Source organism: Salvelinus alpinus, chromosome 8, assembly GCF_045679555.1.
Source record: "Salvelinus alpinus chromosome 8, SLU_Salpinus.1, whole genome shotgun sequence".
Taxonomy (NCBI): domain Eukaryota; kingdom Metazoa; phylum Chordata; class Actinopteri; order Salmoniformes; family Salmonidae; genus Salvelinus; species Salvelinus alpinus.
Window position 1 is genome coordinate 23086188 of NC_092093.1, and position 23624 is coordinate 23109811.

A 23624-nucleotide genomic window follows, 5' to 3' on the forward strand; every position below is an offset into this window, starting at 1 on the left:
CTCTCATGCGCTTGGTAATAGGAACCAGCCATCAGCATTGTTGACCTCGCATGCGCTTGGTAATAGGAACCAGCCATCAGCATTGTTGACCTCGCATGCGCTTGGTAATAGGAACCAGCCATCAGCATTGTTGACCTCGCATGCGCTTGGTAATAGGAACCAGTCATCAGCATTGTTGACCTCGCATGCACTTGGTAGTAGGAACCAGCCATCAGCATTGTTGACCTCGCATGCGCTTGGTAATAGGAACCAGTCATCAGCATTGTTGACCTCGCATGCGCTTGGTAATAGGAACCAGCCATCAGCATTGTTGACATCGCATGCGCTTGGTAATAGAAACCAGCCATCAGCATTGTTGACCTCGCATGCACTTGGTAGTAGGAACCAGCGATCAGCATTGTTGACCTCGCATGCGCTTGGTACTAGGAACCAGCCATCAGCATTGTTGACCTCGCATGTGCTTGGTACTAGGAACCAGCCATCAGCATTGTTGACCTCGCATGCGCTTGGTACTAGGAACCAGCCATCAGCATTGTTGACCTCGCATGTGCTTGGTACTAGGAACCAGCCATCAGCATTGTTGACCTCGCATGTGCTTGGTACTAGGAACCAGCCATCAGCATTGTTGACCTCGCATGCGCTTGGTAATAGGAACCAGCCATCAGCATTGTTGACCTCGCATGCGCTTGGTAATAGGAACTAGCCATCAGCATTGTTGACCTCGCATGCGCTTGGTAGTAGGAACCAGCCATCGGCATTGTTGACCTCGCATGCGCTTGGTAGTAAGAACCAGCCATCAGCATTGTTGACCTCGCATGCGCTTGGTAATAGGAACCAGCCATCAGCATTGTTGACCTCGCATGTGCTTGGTACTAGGAACCAGCCATCAGCATTGTTGACCTCGCATGTGCTTGGTACTAGGAACCAGCCATCAGCATTGTTGACCTCGCATGCGCTTGGTAATAGGAACCAGCCATCAGCATTGTTGACCTCGCATGCGCTTGGTAATAGGAACCAGCCATCAGCATTGTTGACCTCGCATGCGCTTGGTAGTAGGAACCAGCCATCAGCATTGTTGACCTCGCATGCACTTGGTACAAGGAACTAGCCATCAGCATTGTTGACCTCGCATGCGCTTGGTAATAGGAACCAGCCATTAGCATTGTTGACCTCGCATGCGCTTGGTAATAGGAACCAGCCATCAGCATTGTTGACCTCGCATGCGCTTGGTAATAGGAACCAGCCATCAGCATTGTTGACCTCGCATGTGCTTGGTACTAGGAACCAGCCATCAGCATTGTTGACCTCGCATGTGCTTGGTACTAGGAACCAGCCATCAGCATTGTTGACCTCGCATGCGCTTGGTAATAGGAACCAGCCATCAGCATTGTTGACCTCGCATGCGCTTGGTAATAGGAACCAGCCATCAGCATTGTTGACCTCGCATGCGCTTGGTAGTAGGAACCAGCCATCAGCATTGTTGACCTCGCATGCACTTGGTACAAGGAACTAGCCATCAGCATTGTTGACCTCGCATGCGCTTGGTAATAGGAACCAGCCATTAGCATTGTTGACCTCGCATGCGCTTGGTAATAGGAACCAGCCATCAGCATTGTTGACCTCGCATGCGCTTGGTACTAGGAACCAGCCATCAGCATTGTTGACCTCGCATGCGCTTGGTACAAGGAACCAGCCATCAGCATTGTTGACCTCGCATGCGCTTGGTACAAGGAACCAGCCATCAGCATTGTTGACCTCGCATGCGCTTGGTACAAGGAACCAGCCATCAGCATTGTTGACCTCGCATGCGCTTGGTAATAGGAACCAGCCATCAGCATTGTTGACCTCGCATGCGCTTGGTACAAGGAACCAGCCATCAGCATTGTTGACCTCGCATGCGCTTGGTAATAGGAACCAGCCATCAGCATTGTTGACCTCGCATGCGCTTGGTAATAGGAACCAGCCATCAGCATTGTTGACCTCGCATGCGCTTGGTACTAGGAACCAGCCATCAGCATTGTTGACCTCGCATGCGCTTGGTAATAGGAACCAGCCATCAGCATTGTTGACCTCGCATGCGCTTGGTAATAGGAACTAGCCATCAGCATTGTTGATCTCGCATGCGCTTGGTAGTAAGAACCAGCCATCAGCATTGTTGACCTCGCATGCGCTTGGTAATAGGAACCAGCCATCAGCATTGTTGACCTCGCATGCGCTTGGTAGTAAGAACCAGCCATCAGCATTGTTGACCTCGCATGCGCTTGGTAATAGGAACCAGCCATCAGCATTGCTGACCTCGCATGCGCTTGGTAATAGGAACCAGCCATCAGCATTGCTGACCTCGCATGCGCTTGGTAATAGGAACTAGCCATCAGCATTGTTGACCTCGCATGCGCTTGGTAATAGGAACCAGCCATCAGCATTGTTGACCTCGCATGCGCTTGGTAGTAAGAACCAGCCATCAGCGTTGTTGACCACCTCACCTGCACTTGTGGCACGTCTTTTGAAATGCATATTTCAGTAGTATGTAGTGCTACACCATGTCTGGACTACCCCACACCCCCTACCTTGTCTCCTGTGTGTGTGTGTTGTGTGTCAGGAAGTGTTTTAACATATTTTCGGACACTGAAGTGAGTAACCAGGTTTACATCCAACTTCTTTATGCGAGTAAAGTACGTCGGATAAAAGTTTATGACAGGCCTGATGGAAACAGCAAATTTGTCAGTAAACTTTCCAAATGTCGGCAAAATGAAATACGCTAGACAAGGTAGGATATTTTAGAGTCTGTAAAGTTAATTATGCGTGAAATGACGGTTGAAATACCTTTCTGCTCAAATATTGATATAATATCAAAGTAAACTTGGAGTCAAGCGATGATATGTTTTGTGGTCCTCCCATTACGACCTGGGAAACCATGCAGTTTATTTAACTACAGATGAAATAAGTTATGAACTTCACAGGTTGGTGAAAGTGCACGGTGATCTTGATGCTGCTTTCCAATAAATATTGAGGGTCTTATTCTGGTGACGTGATGATCGATGCTTGACTGCCATTTCACAAATAGAAAGAATCTCGCTCTTTTTTTCCATAATAGGAATCTCATGTAGATACCCGCACTGTAGGCCTATCGCTGAGCTGTTGGCTAGAGCACACGTGCAAAGACCAGAGCGGGAACATTCTCTATATAGCGCAACATGCTTTGTGACAAAACGATCAGTAGTTGAAAATGTGATGGAAACCCATTTACTGTACTTGTATTGTTTATTCGGTACATGGGAATTTAACTGCAGAAGTTATTCTGTGTGCACTACGTCATCCCGCATATTTTTAGCCGCAAAAAGTCTATTTCATAGAAACACAACTCTGCTTGGAAAATGTACATTGTTTTTATCAGGATTTCTTTTATATTCACATCTGTCACCAATTGGATGGAAACCTTGCTAGTGTCTTCTCTCTTATTCACCTACATTTTTTTTCCACACCTCAACTGTTTCTCTCAGGCTCTCAGAAACCACCCAGAAACACACACACTCAATTCACAGCCAGGGACTAGGGGGACAGGGGAACCAGTAAAAAGAGTGAGAATGAGAGGACAAAGAACAGAAAAGTAATTTGATTTACTGCAGAGGAAGTGGGTCATCAAACGTGCTGGGACAACTAAGAGGAAGACCAGTGTTGCTACAGGAAATGGTGGTAGGAAAGGTGGAACATGTGAAACGATTAGGTTGAGTTCTACTCCACTTCCTGGTATTGTTCATCCTAGCTAACTTGTGACTGTTTGCTTTGCTCTGACTCGCCCAAAACACTTCAGTCACAAGTGCTTCTCTATCAAGGCTAACTACTGTACATCACTCAGTGACCCACTGGATGCCTCACTGTGTTGTCTTGGTGACCTCTCAGCCAACATCCGCTATCAGAAGTCAGTTTAGTACTGTGTGCTGAGTGTACATATCAAGCTCTTTTACAATAAGAGAGTTGTGACCTCCAAGCAGAACAGACACATTGTACCTCCACATGTTGTTCTTTTTCAGTCATAAAAGCACTTGATGTTAAGTCTAGCCCAATGGCCGGCCCCATTGCTCAACACTGGCTTTTTACTAAGTGCTCTGCTCTGATGAATTCTGTGTCATTCTGTCATGTTGTGTATTCTGTGACGTTCCCGAAAGCGGGGGGGTAGTGTTGAGTGCTGTGAGAAAAAGTGGTCTATGAAATGTCTGTATAGTGGGTATGTGCATGAGGCTGGTGGGTGGGCTTGTGGTGTTGCCACCCTCCAGAAGGATGACTTGAGAAACCTGAGGTAGCTAATGAGCTGTGTAGATGACTGAACATGCGAAGGGTTCAGCTTCCACACTAGTTATTATTAGTGATTACCAGGGCTGTAGAAATACCAACATTTTTCTCTCCCTCCCTGCATCCTCAATCGTCTACAAATCTGTCTTGTGACCCATTATCTCTTCTTTTAGGAACACGTTTCAGTTTAAAAAATGTCCGTTTTCTGCAGAACACATTTTGGTCTGCTTGGCTTAGTTATGTTACACGTGAATCACTACTACCTACAGCTACTGTACCACAGTAACTTATATCCAGCATGAGTTTAACTATTTGTTTTATTTTTCACCTCTCCCTCTTATCTCTCTCTCTTCAGTGTTCCTGTGTCATGCTTTACGACTGACAGTATATACGAGGTGTCGTCTCCGCAGGTGGACAGGGACAACAGGGAGGTGTTTGAGGGCCACGTGCTAACTGGCCTTGGCCAGGTGAGATCACTGTGCCGAGAGGACATACTCATGTACAGAGAGTACATCAAGAACAGGTACATGTGATGTGAGAGGCGCCATAACCATAGAAATAGAATGGTCATCCTCATTAAAGTCAATGATGGCATAATGGGTGGACTGGTGGCCATTGCGAGTGTACCCATAAGGAGCAAAGCAGGAAGTGTGCCATCAATCTGTGATGTGATCTGTTAAATCAACTCAACTGACATGACAAAAAAAGACATTCCATTGTAAGAGCCACATCAGTTAACATCATTTGAATTAACATTCTACATTACCATGGAAATTATTTAATCACCAGGCAGCCATTACAAGTGTACCCATGAGTTTACCAGTCATATTGCCAGGGTCAGAGATTCCAAGCTTGTTCTATTCATTCTATTTCTATGGCCATAACCAAATCTCAACCATGGAGCAACCATCGATCAACCACATCTCAACGTTGGATCAACCACGCTCTTGACCACAGCCCCATTACCTGCAAGGAGAGTGGATGGTAGTTTCATGGTATACAGTGGACACCCAATCAAAGGCTTCTCCGGCTGATGAGAGTTAGGGAGTGTTTCCAGAGGAGGGAGGAAAATATTCCTAGTCTGTTTTATGACTTCAGATTTTTCAGTAGTTATTTTAGAGTGACAGCAGTAAAGGATGAAAACAGGTTATTTATTTCAGTTATTTTAGTCATGATCATGTATGGCTTCCAAGGTTAAACAAGTGTTTAATTGTTTTCTTTTTCTCTCTCATGCAATTTTAAACACATCCCTGCTTTTTTTAATATAGCTTTTGAGTTTTACACACATTTAGCACAGCTGTCGTTTTTTCTGTTTGGATGTTGGACAAAATAAACTTATCATGTTTACAAAACTAATTGATTTAATTTCATTTCATATAAATAATGAAGATTATGATTTTCATTGTTTTGCACCTTTTATTTTGCTTTTTTAATTGTCTTTGATTTACTTTGTTTAGGATAACTGCCTATCTAAATACTGGGGCGAATAAGTGTGTAGCGCCATATTAAACTTGTATATTTATTAAATGTCATGTAAATCTAAATGTGGTGAGAGGTTTCATTGGTGAGTGGACTACAGTAGCATCCTTAGAGAACAAGACCAAGCCACACTCCTTCAGTCTCTTCTCTCCTTCCTGTCCTCTACCTCTCCATCCTCTACAGCTGTCACTAAAAGAACTGTACATGTCAGAAACACACTGACAGTACTGTATACTCATTCATTGAGGATGATTTGTCTGGTGGTGACTTTGGGCTGCATGCTCTACTGTTGTATTCATTTTGTTAATCTCTCAATCTTTTTGTCTCGCTCTGTCTCTGTATCTCTCCCTGAGTGTGTGTATATCTCTCCCTCGCTCTGTCTCTGTGTGTGTGTGTGTATATCTCTCCCTCGCTCTCTGTCTCTCTGAGTGTGTGTATATCTCTCCCTCGCTCTCTGTGTGTGTGTGTGTATAGCTCTCCCACGCTCTCTCTCTGTGTGTGTGTATAGCTCTCCCTCGCTCTCTCTCTGTGTGTGTGTATAGCTCTCCCTCGCTCTCTGTCTCTGAGAGTGTGTGTCTCTCCCTCGGGCTTCAGAGAGCTTTTGCAGCCACAGCCACTGACTTGCTCACAGATATAACACACATTCAGTTATACACACTCCACAAAGACACACACACCCTGGCCGCTGGTCCTTTCTCCCTGGCCTCTCTGTGCCTAGTGAGACACGGCGATAGAGGAATGAGAAGGAAGGGGGAGAGGAGGGATGAACAGCCTGCTGCATATACCCGCATGTAGAGGAGAGGGAATGAAACCGAGAGTGAACGTCTATTAGCTGTTATTAAGCCCAGATTAAAGCTGATCAAGAACATTGTAGGGAGAGAACGTGTGCCGGTGTCTGCCATTTCTGGCCAGCGGGACAATGCTGGGTGCCTAGAGAGATAAGAATAGCCAATCAGACAGAGAGGAACAACAACCATTAGGACAGCTCTTTATATACTTTGTCTTTCTGGTTTCCTCGTCTAGTGACATTATCAAAAACAGACCGTTAGTTATCCGAAATCAGACTAAGCCCATGAGCGTACATGTGCTTAGGTAAACGTGCCTCCCCTCTCCATACCACCTTTTTTCTTCACTGTAAAAGGCTGTTTGGCCTTAGTAGGCAGATACAGCTGTAGCAAGGTTAACAAGGTGGGCATTTATAGATTTCAGGATGAATATGTGTCTCTCAGGTGGCTGCTGGCACCTTAATTGGGGAGGATGGCCTCAGAAATGGCTGGAACGGAATAAGTTGAATGGTATCGAACACATCAAACATGGGTTCCATGTGGTTGATGCCATTCCATTCCAGGCATTATTATGAGCCGTCCTCCCCTCATTAGTCGTGTGTGTGTGTGTGTGTGTGCGCGCACGCGCGCTTATATGTGAGAATGAATGAGAAGCAGGGTCTTTAAATAAGCCTGTTTTTCTAAGTTGTTTTTGAACCAAACAGCGGGTGTCAAATATCAGTGATTTGTTTTGGTCACACACCTCTCACTCGCCTGAAATTAATGAATCATCTGGAGCCAGCTACCTTTCATGGGGTAGCAATCCTGTTCAATTTGTATCCACAAAAACAGTTGATTAGTGGAATAGAACTATGTGTAGCTCCTTCTGTGCGTGGTTAATAGTAGTACACCTGCTGTGGTCACAGAATAAAGGGAGAAACTGCATGCTGTATAAAACTGACATTTCCCTCTCCATTTCAACCATGAACTGCCTCCTCCTGCTCCACCTATTACATCCCCCCTCCTCTCGCACTCTCTCTCCTCGCTCTCTCTCTCTCGTCCTCGCTCTCTCTCCCTCTCCTCTCACACTCTCTCCCTCTCTTCTCTCACTCTCACACCCTCTTTCTCCCCAAATGTGTATTTCTCTTTCTCTCCTCTTACACAAACACACCACACAACTGTTAGAAGACCACTCAGGACGTTGTCACCATGTGATCCTCCCTACTTGTCACACTGTTCTCAGAGATTCAAAGCAGTGATCTCCATCTGGAGTGCATTATGTATGCTTTATGATTAACAACTCATGGTGCGATCATAACAACACACAGGAACTCAAGTCCTTCTGCTCACCCTCCGCACCGTAGCACTCACATCTGTCATCATGAAGTGCTTTGAGAGGCTAGTCAAGGATCATATCACCTCCACCTTACCGGCCACCCTAGACCCACTTCAGTTTGCATACCGCCCCAACAGATCCACAGATGACGCAATCACCATTGCACTGCACACTGCCCTATCCCATCTGGACAAAAATAATACCTATGTAAGAATGCTGTTCATTGACTACAGCTCAGCATTCAACACCATAGTACCCTCCAAGCTCATCATCAAGCTGGAGGCCCTGGGTCTCAACCTCGCCCTGTGCAACTTGGTCCTGGACTTTCTGACGGGCCGCCCCCAGGTGGTGAAGGTAGGAAACAACATCTACACTTCACTGACCCTCAACACTGGGGCCCCACAAGGGTGTGTCCTCAGCCCTCTGTCAGGAAAACAACCTCTCACTCAACGTCAACAAAACTAAGGAGATGATCGTGGACTTCAGGAAACAGCAGAGGGAGCACCCCCCTATCCACATCGAAGGGTCAGCAGTGTAGAAGGTGGAAAGTTTTAAGTTCCTGGGCGTACACATCACAGACAACCTGAAATGGTTCACCCACACAGACAGTGTGGTGAAGAAGGCGCAACAGCGCCTATTTAACCTCAGGAGACTGACGAAATTTGGCTTGTCACCCAAAACTCTGACAAACTTTTACAAATGTGCAATCGAGAGCATCCTGTAGGGCTGTACACAGCCTGGTACAGCAACTGCACCGCCCTCAACCGCAAGGCTCTCTAGAGGGTGGTGCGGTCTGCATAACGCATCACCGGGGGCAAACTACCTGCCCTCCATGACACCTACAGCACCCAATGTCACAGGAAGGCCAAAAAGATAATCAAGGACAACAACCACCAAAGCCAATGCCTGTTCACACCGCAATCATCCAGAAGGTGAGGTCAGTACAGGTGCATCAACGCTGGGACCGAGAGATTGAGAAACAGCTTCTATCTCAAGGCCATCAGAATGCTAAACAGCCATCACTAACTCCGAGAGGCTGACCACATTGAGACTCGATCACTGGACACTTTAATAAATGGATCACTAGTCACTTTAGACAATGCCCCTTTAAATAATGCCACTTTAATCATGTTTACATATCTTACATTACTCATATCACATGTACAGTTGAAGTCGGAAGTTTACATACGCTTAGTTTGGAGTCATTAAAACTTGTTTTTCAACCACTCCACAAATGTCTTGTTAACAAACTATAGTTTTGGCAAGTCGGTTAGAACATCTACTGTGTGCATTACACACGTAATTTTTCCAACAATTGTTTACAGACAGATTATTTCACGTGTAATTCACTGTATCACAATTCCAGTGGGTCAGAAGTTTACAGACACTAAGTTGACTGTGCCTTTAACCTCTTGACGCTAGGGGTCAGATATATATATATTTTTTTTTAAATAACGTTCCCAAGGTAAACTGACTATTTCTCAGGTCCAGATCGTAGAATATGCATATAATTTACAGATTAGGATAGAAAACACTCCAAAGTTTCCAAAACTGTCAAAATATTGTCTGTGAGTATAACAAAACTGATTCTGCAGGCGAAAATCTGAGGAAATCTAACCCGGAAGTGATTTAAAAAAAATAAAAATAAAAAAGATCTGTGTTTGCTTGCCCGTCTTTCTTCCATTTAAAGGATCAACCAGATTCCTTTTCCAATGGCTTCCTCAGGCTGTGACCAGGCTTTAGACATAGTTTCAGGCTTTTATTTTGGAAAATGATCGCAATTTTTCAAAATGAGTCAGGTGTCCTTTGATTAGTTCCTGCGCGTGAGAGGGGTAGCTCTCAATTTTATTTCTCTCTTTTATTGAATAGGTTACGGTCCAGTTGAAATATTATCGATTATGTTTGTGAAAAACAACCTGAGGATTGATTATAAAAAAACATTTGACATATTTCTACGAACATTACGGATACTTTTGGGAATTTTCGTCAAACGGAACGAGGCTTTGGTTTTCTGAACATAACGCGCAACCCAAATGGCTTTTTTTTGTTATAAAAGTAATATTTATCGAACTAAAATAACATTTATTGTGTAACTGGGAGTCTCGTGATTGCAAACATCCGAAGATTATCAAAGGTAAGCGATTAATTTTATTGCTTTTCTGACTTTCGTGACCATGCTAATTTGGGGCTAGCTGTTCTAGCATTGATTGATACACTCACAAAAGCTTGGATTGCTTTCGCTGCAAAGCATATTTTCAAAATCTGACACGATAGGTGGATTAACAACAAGCTAAACTGTGTTTTGGTATATTTCACTTGTGATTGCATGATTATAAATATTTTTAGTAATATTTTGCGCCCTGCAATTCAGTGGTTGTTTAGGAAAATGATCCCGCTAAAGGGATCCGTAGCGCAGAGAAGTTAAACAGCTTGGAAAATTCCAGAAAATTATGTCATGGCTTTAGAAGCTTCTGATAGGCTAATTGACATCATTTGAGTCAATTGGAGGTGTACCTGTTGATGTATTTCAAGGCCTACCTTCAAACTCAGTGCCTCTTTGCTTGACATCATGGGAAAATCAAAAGAAATCAGCCAAGACCTCAGAAAAGGGGCACTTCACAAAATAGATGGCATCATGAGGGAGGTTATTTTGGATATATTTGGATATATTGAAGAAACATCTCAAGACATCAGTCAGGAAGTTAAAGCTTGGTCGCAAATGGATCTTCCAAATGGACAATAACCCCAAGCATACTTCCAAAGTTGTGGCAAAATGGCTTAAGGACAACAAAGTCAAGGTATTGGAGTGGCCATCACAAAGCCCTGACCTCAATCCTATAGAAAATGTGTGGGCAGAACTGAAAAAGCGTGTGTGAGCAAGGAGGCCTACAAACCTGACTCAGTTACACCAGCTCTGTCAGGAGGAATGGGCCAAAATTCACCCAACTTAATCTGGGAAGCTTGTGGAAGGCTACCCAACACGTTTGACCCAAGTTAAACAATTTAAAGGCAATGCTACCAAATACTAATTGAGTGTATGTAAACTTCTGACCCACTGGGAATGTGATGAAAGAAATAAAAGCTGAAATAAATCATTCTCTCTACTATTATTCTGACATTTCACATTCTTTAAATAAAGTGGTGATCCTGACTGACCTAAGACAGGGAATTTTTACTTGGGTTAAATGTCAGGAATTGTGAAAAACTGAGTTTAAATGTATTTGGCTAAGGTGTATGTAAACTTCCGACTTCAACTGTATATACTATATTTTATACCATCTTCTGCACCTTGCCTATGCCGCTTGGCCATCGCTCCAGATATTTATATGTACATATTCTCATTCACCCCTTTAGATTTGTGTATATTAGGTAGTTGTTGGGAATTGTTAGATTATTTGTTAGATATTACTGCACTGTTGGAACTAGAAGCACAAGCATTTCGCTACACTTGCATTAACATCTGCCAACCATGTGTGTGACCAATAAAATTTGATTTGATTTCTGCCGATGTGAATTTCTGTGAATTTCTTCATTTTACCATTGTAAACAGCAATTGTTATCAGAAGATAATATGAATTGGTAACAAAATGTTTAAACACTTTCGGGCCACTGAAATGTTGTTTGTTCGAGTCTGGTCTGATCTGTGCTTGTTTGTCTCTCTACCTAAAACCAGAAATGCAAAAATTTACTTTTGGAGAAAAAAAAAGTGTAAAATATTAAGGATGACCACCGTAAGAGCCAATGACGTGTGGGAGTAGTGACTGAGACACTGAGTCAACTCTCCTTTAAGGGGAACATTTTGTCTGTCAGCCACATCTTCCCATCCACTGGTGCCACTACAGATAGATGAGTGAGAAAGGGAGAGCGAGGGATGGACCAAAAGGTAAAGGGAATCATGATAGGGATGGCTCAGGAGAAAAGAGACTTTGAGAGAGAGAATTTGAAAAAGAGGTGTAAAGGCAGAGTAATAGAGAAAATAATGGAATGAAGGTGGAAGAGAGAGAGGGAATGAAGTGGGAGAGTAAATGATGGTTAGAGGAGTATTCAGGTACAGCCGGTACATGGCCTGGACATACAGCAGCAGGCTGTTTCCCTGTACAGTACAGTACGTATATCCACTGTGATAGGTACAACAGGTGTTAAATGAGTTGGTGTTATGTATTAGGTAATGAGTGTACGGTAAGCTTGGACACCCAGTGTGAATATTGGTTACCATGGTTGCCATTTAAAATGTTGTGTGGAGTGGACTGGGGAGTGTATTGCAGGCAGAGAGGAGCAGACCGGTTGACGTTGCACAAGAAGGACAAACAGCAGGATCTGTGTCCAGGGGGGGATGGATTGCTCTTACGGCATGGTAACACGTGGAGCAGCACTGAGGGGGGTAGTGGTGGTGCTGTGTTGGAACTAGCTAGTCTCCCCACATAGCGGTTAGACAGAGGCTATGAGAAGAGACCAGGGTTGGGGTCAATTCTAATTGAAGGTAGTCAATTCAGGAAGTGATTTGAATTTAAACTTCAAAAATTGGAGCAACTTTTAAAATAAATAGCTTTTACTTTTCAGTGTTGTAACGAGCGCACTGAGAGTCAGGAAGCAAGTACAGGAAGGGAGTGTTATAATGAATAAACAAAACAATCATGAAACACAAACAACACACCAACATGAAAACAGAGTCAATAACACCTGAGGAAAGAACCAAGGGGAGTGACAGATATAGGGAAGATAATCAAGGAGGGATCAGTATAGGTGACAGTACCCCCTCCCAGACACGAGGCTCCAGCCGCAGGACGCCGTCAAAGGGGATGAACCCAGGGATCAGGAGCGGACTGGTCACCCATGCTGATGCGCGAGAACCTGTCACGCCAGCTGAGGCACGGGAACCTGACAGATCGGTAGAGGTAGGGGAGCCTGGCAATCCGGCTGAGGCATGAGAACCTGACAGATCGGTAGAGGTAGGGGAGCCTGGCGATCCGGCTGAGGCATGAGAACCTGACAGATCGGTAGAGGTAGGGGAGCCTGGCGATCCGGCTGAGGCATGAGATCCTGACAGATCGGTAGAGGTAGGGGAACCTGGCGATCCGGCTGAGGCATGAGAACCTGACAGATCGGTAGAGGTAGGGGAGCCTGGCGATCCGGCTGAGGCATGAGAACCTGACAGATCGGTAGAGGTAGGGGAGCCTGGCGATCCGGCTGAGGCATGAGAACCTGACAGATCGGTAGAGGTAGGGGAGCCTGGCGATCCGGCTGAGGCATGAGAACCTGACAGATCGGTAGAGGTAGGGGAGCCTGGCGATCCAGCTGAGGCATGAGATCCTGACAGATCGGTAGAGGTAGGGGAACCTGGCGATCCGGCTGAGGCATGAGAACCTGACAGATCGGTAGAGGTAGGGGAGCCTGGCGATCCGGCTGAGGCATGAGAACCTGGCGAATCGGCTGAGGCATGAGAGCTTGACAAGCCGGCTCAGGCAGGGGAGCCTGGCGATCTGGTTGAGGCTTAAGGTGTTATTCTGTAACGAGCGCGCTGAGAGTCGGAAGCAAGTACAGGGAGGGAGTGTTTTAATGAATAAATAAAACAATAAACACGGAACACAAACAACACACCGACATGAAAACAGAGTCAATAACACCTGAGGAAAGAACCGGGAGTGACAGATATAGGGAAGATAATCAAGGAGGTGATGGAGTCAGGTGATGGAGTCATGAGGCGCTGGTGCGCGAGACGATGGTGACAGGTGTGCGGGATAATCAGCAGCCTGATGACCTAGAGGTCGGACAGGGAGTATAGGTGACAAGTATTTTGAGAAGTTATTCAAAATAGATTTCCCTTTTCAGTTATTGAATTGATATTTCAGTTTTCTGAAATATCTGAGTTGACTGGCTTTGATTTGAGATCAGTAGCTGGTTAGATCACAGGACGTAGACAGGGTTCAGACAGGCCTGGGGCATTGGGTTCTTTGATTCAAGCTAGTGATATCTTAGGAGCTGATAGTAAGCTACTCTTTATTAGCTGCTGATGCATACATGTGGTATTTTACCTGGCTGACCACACCTACATTCCCACACAGTGGCGCAGCCATAGCTGATGTTCTCAAGAACGATCAGTCCTAATTGCCTACAGGTGTGATTGAGTGAGTGGGCAGTGTGGAGTATTTGAATTTAGAAAATGCTCTGTTATTAAAATACTTTTTTTGCCCCATGAATTAATACAACTGTGTACTCCGCCATCTTGTCTATTTCTTGTCTTCTGTCATTGATCGAGACAGGTGTCTGTCATCATGACATGCAGCACTTTGGGGTGGACTCCCACTCTCTTGATCAATGAGAGAAGACTTGAAATAGACAAGATGGTGACGCGAGCCTACCAGAAGAGCTAAATGCCTTTTATGCTCGCTTCGAGGCAAGCAGCGCTGAAGCATGCATGAGGGCACCAGCTGTTCAGGACGACTATGTGATAACGCACTTGGTAGCCGATGTGAGCAAGACCTTTTAAACCGTTCAACATTCACAAAGCCGCTGGGCCAGACGGATTACCAGGACGTGTACTCAAAGCATGCGCAGACCAACTGGGAAGTGTCTTCACTGACATTTTCAACCTCTCCCTGACCGAGTCTGTAATACCTACATGTTTCAAGCAGACTACCATAGTCCCTGTGCCCAAGGAAGCGAAGGTAACCTGCCTAACTGATTACCGCCCCGTAGCACTCACGTCGGTAGCCATGAAGTGCTTTGAAAGGCTGGTCATGGCTCACATCAACACCATCATGCCAGAAACCCTAGACCCACTTCAATTTGCATACTGCCCCAACAGATCCACAGATGACGCAATCTCAATTGCACTCCACAATGCCCTTTCTCACCTGGACAAAAGGAACACCTATGAGAGAATGCTGTTCATTGACTACAGATCAGCGTTCAACACCATAGTGCCCACGAAGCTCATCACTGAGCTAAGGACCCTGGGACTAAACACCTCCCTCTGCAACTGGATCCTGGACTTCTTGACTGGCCGCCCCCAGGTGGTGAGTGTAGCCAACAACACTTCAGCTACGCTGATCCTCAACACTGGGGCCCCTCAGGGGTGTGTGCTTAGTCCCCTCCTGTACTCCCTGTTCACCCACGACTGCGTGGCCAAACACGACTCCAACACCATCATTAAGTTTGCTGACGACACAACAGTGGTAGGCCTGATCACCGACAACGATGAGACAGCCTATAGGGAGGAGGTCAGAGACCTGGAAGTGTGGTGCCAGGACAACAACCTCTCCCTCAATGTGAGCAAGACAAAGGAGCTGATCGTGGACTACAGGAAAAGGTGGGCCGAGTGAAGCGGGTAGAGAGTTTCACGTTCCTTGGTGTCCACATCACCAACGAACTATCATGGTCCAAACACACCAAGACAGTTGTGAAGAGGGCACTACTATACCTTTCCCCCTCAGGAGACTGAAAATATTTGGTATGGGTCCCCAGATCCTCAAAAAGCCCCAAAAATTGTCAAAGACTCCAGTCACCCAAGTCATAGACTGTTTTCTCTGTTGCCGCACGGCAAGCGGCACCGGAGCGCCAAGTCTAGGACCAAAAGGCTCCTTAACAGCTTCTACCCCCAAGCCATAAGACTGCTGAACAATTAACCTAATGGCCACCGGATTACTCGCTGTTTATTATCTATGCATAGTCACTTACCCCTACATACATGTACAAATGACCTCAACTAACCTGTACCCCCGCACATTGACTCGGTACCGGTACCCCCTGTATATAGCCTCATTATTGTTATTTTATATTTTCTTAACTGCACTGTTGGTTAAGGGCTTGTAAGTAAGCATTTCACGGTAAGGTCTACACATGTATTTGACGCATGTGACAAATAAAGTTTGATTTGATAGGGGCGTAGACATTGTTGGATTTTCTTCATGAAACAAAAAAACGATTTGTTTTAATGTATGGAGCATTTACTAAATTCAAACGGACCCCCTGCAACTGGACAACGACATTCCATGAGACTCCTGTTTCCACCAATTGAGGACGAAGACAGTATCTCCAAGCTAAGGTTGGTCGTAAATGATCTGTGCTACACCAAACAGTACCTATCCTGTAACTCCCAGTAATGGATACCAAAACTCTTTGGTTGAATCACATTGCAGGTGCCTATGGGGGCATCGAGATGCGTTGGGAGCGGACGCCAGCTCCCTGGGACGCAGTGTGGAGACGGTGTCTGGTTGGCTAGATAGGAGTATTTAAAATAACTAAAACAGTCGTTCATGCTCTAACTTTTGTGAAAATATTGAACTATAATAAAATGCATTTTCTAAACTGGTGATCTGTAACTGAACTGTGCAGGGAACATGATAGGCCATTAAGGTTTAAATCCTTCTCATTAAACAGAAGGTGGCGTAGTCTACATAGAGCCTCTTTAAAAATACCGTCGGCTACACATATTACTCAAACGTAAACTTGCGTACTTGCTATGTCTCGACCACTACCTCCGGAGGTAGCACGACATTCGCACGACTGTTGCCCCCCTTGAAGCTGGGCAGTCGAAACAGAAATGTGTTGTTGAGCCAACACTCCTACAGTACAAATGGTTATAGCAGAGCAATGTTTTTGAAACAGCTGAAATGTATAGACATTTTCCTGATATTTGAGACTTGTTTTATTAAGCTTTTACCTGAAATTAAAGTAATAGCATGTTACATTCTGAAATTGTCACAGTAGCTGCCGGCTGCACTGAGCCAAGTAAAACTAAGTAAGCCCATGGAAACATTAAAGCCCTTTACACAGACAGACAACTGCGATTGGACAATAAAACCGACAGGGCTGAGCTTGCTGTATGCAGGGTTGCATTGTGTCTGCCTTTGCAGCTGTAATTAAAAACTTCTTCAGGCTAGGGTCCTTTTTTCTCAATTTCAAGTAAACTGCCTGTTGTGCAGGCCCTGAAGCCAGGATATGCATATAATTTGTTCCATTGGAAAGAAGACACTTTGAAGTTTGTAGAAATGTTAAAATAATGTCTGTAACACAATAGATATGGTAGGAGAAAATCCCAAAATTTTTGAGAGCCAATGCTCTTACAATGGAAAGTATAGGCAAATAATGAAATCTAGCTCCCAGTATGCAATTCCTATGGCTTCCACTGGGTGTCGGCACTCAATGTTTAAGGTGTCAGGCTTGTTTCTTCCAAAATGAGTAAGAATAATGAGTTTTACTACAGGGACACAGTCTTGGAAATTCGTGTGTGCGCGCGCCATGAAGACAACGCGCACCTGCTAATATTGGTTTCCTATTGAACATACTTCTTTCCGTATGAAATATTATAGTTTGATTACATTTTAGGGTATCTGAGGATTAAATAGAAATGTATTTTGCCTTGTTGAAACAAAGTTTAGGGGTAGATATTCGGATTCATATCTTGGCATGTTGAACGAGTGGATTGCTGAAATCGATGGCTCCAACTAAACTGACTTTTGGGATATAAAGAAGGATTTATCTAACAAAACGACACTACATGTTATAGCTGGGACCCTTTGGATGACAAATCAGAGGAAGATTTTCAAAAAGTAAGTGAATATTTAATCACTATTTGTGAATTTATGAAACCTGTGCTGGTGGAAAAATATTTTGATTTGGGGCGCCATCCTCAAACAATCGCATGGCATGCTTTCACTGTAAATGCTACTGTAAATCGGACAGGGTAGTTAGATGAACAAGAATTTAAGCTTTCAACCGATATAAGACACTTGTATGTACCTAAATGTTTAATATCCATATTTTTTATGATTCTTTATTTGAATTGCGCGCCCTCCAGTTTCACTGGAAGTTGTCCCGCTAGCGGGACGCCTAGCCTGAAGTTTAAAGATACTCATACAGCATGTTTTCACTATTATGTTGATTAATTCCAGTCAATCATTTTGGATTAAAAAGGCCCTGGTAGTCTAGCCACCTGAAGTTTGAATATAAACCAAATTTGATAACATTCACATTTTCTCAGAACACAAATAAATGGGCCTATTTTAGGCAATAAATACATACACTAGTATGTGGACACCCCTTCAAATTAGTGTATTCAGCTATTTCAGCCACATCCGTTGCTGACAGGTGTATAAAATCGAGCACACTGCCATGCAATCTCCATAGACAAACATTGGCAGTAGAATGGCCTTACTGAAGAGCTCAGTGACTTTCAACTTGGCACCGTCATAGTATGCCACCTTTTCTAACAAGTCAGTTCCTCAAATGTATGCCCTGCTAGAGCTGCCCCGGTCAACTGTAAGTGCTGTTATTGTGAAGTGGAAACGTCTAGGAGCAACAACGGCTCAGCTGTGAAGTGGTAGGCCACACAAGCTCACAGAACGGGAGCTCTGAGTGCTGAAGCGTGTAGCGCATAAAAATTGTCTCCTCGGTTGCAACACTCACTACCGAGTTCCAAACTGCCTCTGGAAGCAATGTCAGCACCAGAACTGTTCGTTGGAAGCTTTATGAAATGGATTTCCATGGCCCGAGCAGCCGCACACAAGCCTAAGTTCACCATCCGCAATGCCAAGCGTGGGCTGGAGTGGTGTAAAGCTCACCGCAATTGAACTCTGGAGCAGAGGAAACTAATTCTCTGGAGTGTTGAATCACGCTTCACCATCTGGCAGTCCAACGGAGGAATCTGGGTTTGGCAGATGCCAGGAGAACGCTACATGCCCAAATGCATAGTGCCAACTGTAAAGTGTGGTGGAGGAGGAATAATGGTCTGGGCTGTTTAACATGGTTCGGGCTAGGCACCGTAGTTCCAGTGAAGGGAAATCAACGTACAATGACATTCTAGACGATTCTGTGCTTCCAACTTTGTGGCAACAGTTTGGGGAAGGCCCTTTCCTGTTTCAGCATGACAATGCCCACCTGCACAAATCGAGGTCCATACAGAAATGGTTTCTCGAGATCGGTGTGGAAGAACTTGAATGGCCTGCACAGAGCCCTGACTTCAACCCCATCGAACACCTTTGAGATGAATTGGAACACCGAATGTGAGCCAGGCCTAATTGCCCAACATCAGTGCCCAACCTCACTAATGCTCTTGTGGCTGAATGGAAGCAAGTCCCAGCATCAATTTTCCAACATCTAGTGGAATGCCTTCCCAGAAGAGTGGAGGCTGTTATAGCAGCAAAGGGGGGACCAACTCCATATTAATGGCCATGATTTTGGAATGATATGTCCGATGAGCAGGTGTCCACATACTTTTGGTCATGTAGTGCAGCTTAGGCTATAAAAACATGACTTTTTTTTTTTTTTTTTTTCTCAGGCTCACTACTCCCGAGTGGCGCAGCGGTCTAAGGCATTGCATCTCAGTGTTAAAGGTGTCACTACAGACCCTGGCTCGATTCCAGGCTGTATCACAACCGGCCGTGATTGGGAGTCCCATAGGGCCCGTTGTCCGGTTTAGTGTTTGGCCGGGGAAGGCCGTCATTGTAAATAAGAATTTGTTAACTGACTTACCTAGTTAAATAAAGGTTAAATAAAGATGGGATCAGAGCGCATTGGCTTCCCTAGTCTACCTCCAGCTGTGGTTGTTATCAGTAGGCTATACTTGATCAGACTGAAGCACAGACTAATAGGTGGCATTATGTTTTGGTTGCATTATTCAATATTGTAATATGTTTTATTACAATAGTTTATGCTTACTGGCTAATGGCTACTATGATATTTATGGTCAATTTGAGCAGCAGACCAAGAATGTTGCGTTGCCAGCCACAACGAAAGGTAAGGCAGGGTTGTAACGTGAATTGAAAAGTGAAAAGCCACTCCGCTCCTCAGAATCTCGTAGTGATAATAGTGGACCTATAAGGATGGTTAGGTTACCACATCTAGAAATCCGTACACAGAGAATGCAGTTTCAGCACAAGCACTCCCACACACATCACACACAGACACACACAGACACACACATCACACACAGACACACGCACAAAAATGTATCCTGACACACACACCTTTCAGGACCAGATTACTTTGACTAGTGTCTATCCGCAACCAGTAACTTTCTGATATAAGAAATGTGCCATTTCATATTTTTTTCTTCAAGAGAGGGTCTGTAACCAAGTGAAATTAGCATTAGTCCGACTGTAATCTGTTTGGCCGTGCGCTGAGCAGGGCGCTGTGAAGTCTTCATGGGCAGAGAGCCGCTGCATGGTCCACACGTTTTACCTTGAGCATGTGATCGCGGTCGGCCTTTTCATGTCTGCCTGTCTGTATCTCTCCTCTCTCTCTCTCTCTACAGTATGTGACCTGACGTCACTTGGGTTTAATAGCGCTCCACCGCTTGCAAACGTCAGTCTTTACCGTTCTGGCTCTCGCGCTCTTGTCCCTCTCCCCCGCGCCAGTCAATGCTTCAGGTCGCACCTGCCCTTGGTGTCTCGCCTATGCGAGGGAAACGGAGCCAAGCCGAGGGCTTTACCTGAGCTATTTCGAGGAAAGGGACAGTTGTGATTTTCCCGAAAGCTCTATGTAAAACGGAGAGGTACGTAGCCTACATCACCATTTCACATGGAAACTACAACTTGGTGAATAGACGATGTGCTACTTTATTGAGTTTTGATAATATTGTGTATCAGTTTGTTTCGTTATTGGGAGTTAAGTGGGACATTGGTGCATTTTTATCTACGATCATAGCCTATTATTCCGTTTCAAGTTTCAGCACCATGGATAGCTCCTCGGTCACTGCTCTTCATGCGGTTGGACACAAAGCTTTTGGATAATATTACCGTGATGTCATAACAGTTTTAGATATCTGTCTTTTATGAGGTTTTTCATGATTCAGGTTTAGCGTTTTTAGCCGCTGCATGAGTTTCCCACGTTTCCGCACCACAGATACCTCCTACCCTGTCTCTAGGCATTGCATATTTTTACATATGGCAATTGTGAAACTAAACTGCAATCTCTCTCTCTCTCTGTGTCATTCTCTCTTCAGGAGGGAAAAGGAGACACATTCGCAGACATGAACGAGACTTTCCTCGGTAACGACACTGTTGCGATGGCCACGTCGGCTGGAAAGGCTTTCCCGCGTATGGAGGCCAACTATCCAGAGAGAAACGGTAGCCTGGAACTATCCGCCGCCCCGCAGGACTTCCCCATCAACCTGTGGGACATCATGCTTTGCATGTCGGGCACCGTCATCGCCTGTGAGAACAGCATCGTGGTGGCTATCATATTCTATACGCCCACCCTGCGCACCCCCATGTTCGTGCTCATAGGGAGCCTGGCCACTGCGGATTTACTGGCAGGCATGGGATTAATCCTCAACTTCGTGTTCCAGTACGTCATCTCCTCAGAGACTATCAGCCTTATTACTGTTGGGTTCCTAGTGGCCTCCTTCACGGCGTCCATCAGTAGCCTGCTGGCTATAACGGTGGACCGGTACTTCTCTCTCTACAACGCACTGACTTACTTCTCAGAGAAGACGCTCCACTATGTGCACCTGATGCTGGTGGGCACGTGGGGCGTGTCTATGTGCCTGGGCCTGCTACCGGTGCTGGGCTGGAACTGTCTAGACGACCCGAACTCGTGCAGCATCGTGCGCCCGCTCACTCGCAGCAACGTGACATTGTTGGCGGTCTCCTTCTTCGTCATCTTCATACTCATGCTGACTCTTTACTTCAAGATCTGCAAGATCGTATGCCACCACGCGCACCAGATCGCTCTTCAGAAGCACTTCTTCACTGCCTCGCACTACGTGGCCACCAAGAAGGGCGTGTCCACGCTGGCCATCATCCTGGGCACCTTTGGCGCGAGCTGGCTGCCCTTCGCTATTTACTGCCTGGTGGGAGAGCGCGAGTATCCGTTGGTGTACACGTACGCCACGCTGCTTCCGGCCACCTACAACTCCATGATCAACCCAATAATCTACGCCTACCGTAATGCCGAGATCCAGCGCTCGCTCTATGTCCTGTTCTGCGGCTGCTTTCAGACCAACGTAGCCTACCGCTCCAGGTCACCCAGTGAAGTTTAGAGGGGTGCTGAGTGAACTCTGATGACAGTGTGTTTGTGTGTTGGCCACCGATAATTCGCTTTCAGTTGACTGTAAATGCTTTAAACAAGTGGATTCGGCGCTCAAATATATATCTAACATAAGTATCTGCACTTTATTGCAACTGAAGACCAGGACACAGTCCGTCTGAAATGCTGTGAACAAGAACTTTTGTGACGAAAAGAAAAACGTCATCATGAATGTATTTATATTAAAAAATATATGAAAAAACGAGCACTTTATTATGTATTTGAAATGCCGAAGCAGTATTGCATAGGCCTATATATATATGTTGGAGTTGTACTTTGTATTTGTCAGTAATGTGGGTAATTTTCTATTTTGTAAAGGTGTCTATATTGTACATTTTATACGAGATGAGTATATGAATAAAATGAGAAAATAAGAACTGAATCAGTGAGCGCCACACGTGTTTGGTTGCCACGTTTTTCTCTAAAAGTGTTCTCGGTGTCTTCCTGTTTTCTTCCTCTCCGACCATCTCCCCCTCTGGGTGGCTGTTTAGTTAGGCTAATGGCACATTGACTCAGTCAGTGCCGAAGAATGGCTTCAATTTGCACCCAGACATATTCAAAACGTGTTTTCTCAAAGTGTGTGTGCATGTGCGAAAGAGAGAGAGACACACAATTGTGCATTGATAGAGTAGACCTACATTACGTGCATTTGCCCACTAGACGGTTCAAACTTATGTAAGCCCTGTGGTGGAAAAAATAACAAATTGTTATACTTGAGTAAAAGTAAAGATACTTAAATATAAAATATAAAAATCACCTAGTAAAATACTACTTGAGTAAAAGTCAAAGTATTTGGTTTTAAAAATAAACTTAAGTACGAAAAGTAATTGTAATTGCTAAGATATACTTAACTATCAAAAGTAAAAGTATGAATAATTTCAATTTCCTTATATTAACCAAACAACACCATTAATAAAAAATAACAAGTGAATTCACAGATAGCCAGGGGCTCACTCCAACACTCAGACATCATTTACAAAGAAGCCTGTACAGTACCAGTCAAAAGTTTGGACACACCTACTCATTCAAGGGTTTTTCTTTATTTTTTACAATGTTCTACATTGTAGAATAACAGTGAAGACATCAAAACTATGAAATAACACATATGTAGTAACCAAAAAAGTGTTAAACAAATCTAAACATATTTTATATTCGAGATTCTTCAAAGTAGCCATCCTTTTCCTTGACAGCTTTGCACACTCTTGGCATTCTCTCAACCAGCTTTACGAGGAATGCTTTTCCAACAGTCTTGAAGGAGTTCCCACATATGCTGAGCACTTGTTGCCTGCTTTTCCTTCACTCTGCTGTCCCAACTCAGCCCAAACCATCTCAATTGGGTTGAAGTTCGGTGATTGTGGAGGCCAGGTCATCTGATGCTGTAACGATCTTCTTCATCTGAGGAACAGGAAAGATCGGACCAAAACGCAGCGTGGTAAGTGTCCATGTTAATTTATTATAACTGAACACGAAAATACAAAATAATAAAGTGAATGTAAGAAACGAAAATCGAAACAGTCCTGAAAGGTGCAACAACACAAAACAGGAAACAAACTACCCACAAACCACAGGTGGGAAAAGGCTACCTAAGTATGGTTCTCAATCAGAGACAACGAATGACAGCTGCCTCTGATTGAGAACCACACCCGGCCAAACACATAGAAATAGAAAACATAGTAAAAACATAGAATGCCCACCCCAACTCACGCCCTGACCAAACCAAAATAGAG

General features: G+C 44.7%; 2 protein-coding genes across 4 annotated transcripts in view; both read left to right on the forward strand.

Moving 5' to 3' along the window:
* The window catches only part of fig4a (FIG4 phosphoinositide 5-phosphatase a), a 96847-nt gene extending 91013 nt beyond the window's left edge, over window positions 1-5834 (forward strand). For all 3 annotated transcript variants that reach the window (XM_071413028.1, XM_071413030.1, XM_071413029.1), the window contains one exon: window positions 4646-5834. In XM_071413028.1, coding sequence (XP_071269129.1) covers window positions 4646-4823 — 178 coding nt within the window. In that variant the 3' untranslated portion in view covers window positions 4824-5834. The remainder of the gene's footprint in view (window positions 1-4645) is intronic.
* A 14089-nt stretch (window positions 5835-19923) lies between these two features.
* On the forward strand, window positions 19924-22329 carry LOC139582744 (G-protein coupled receptor 6-like). The gene is made up of 2 exons (XM_071413031.1): window positions 19924-20362; window positions 20813-22329. The coding sequence occupies exon 2, from the start codon at window positions 20840-20842 to the stop codon at window positions 21848-21850; it is 1011 nt and encodes a 336-aa protein (XP_071269132.1). The 5' UTR covers window positions 19924-20362; window positions 20813-20839; the 3' UTR covers window positions 21851-22329.
* Window positions 22330-23624: the final 1295 nt, after the last annotated feature.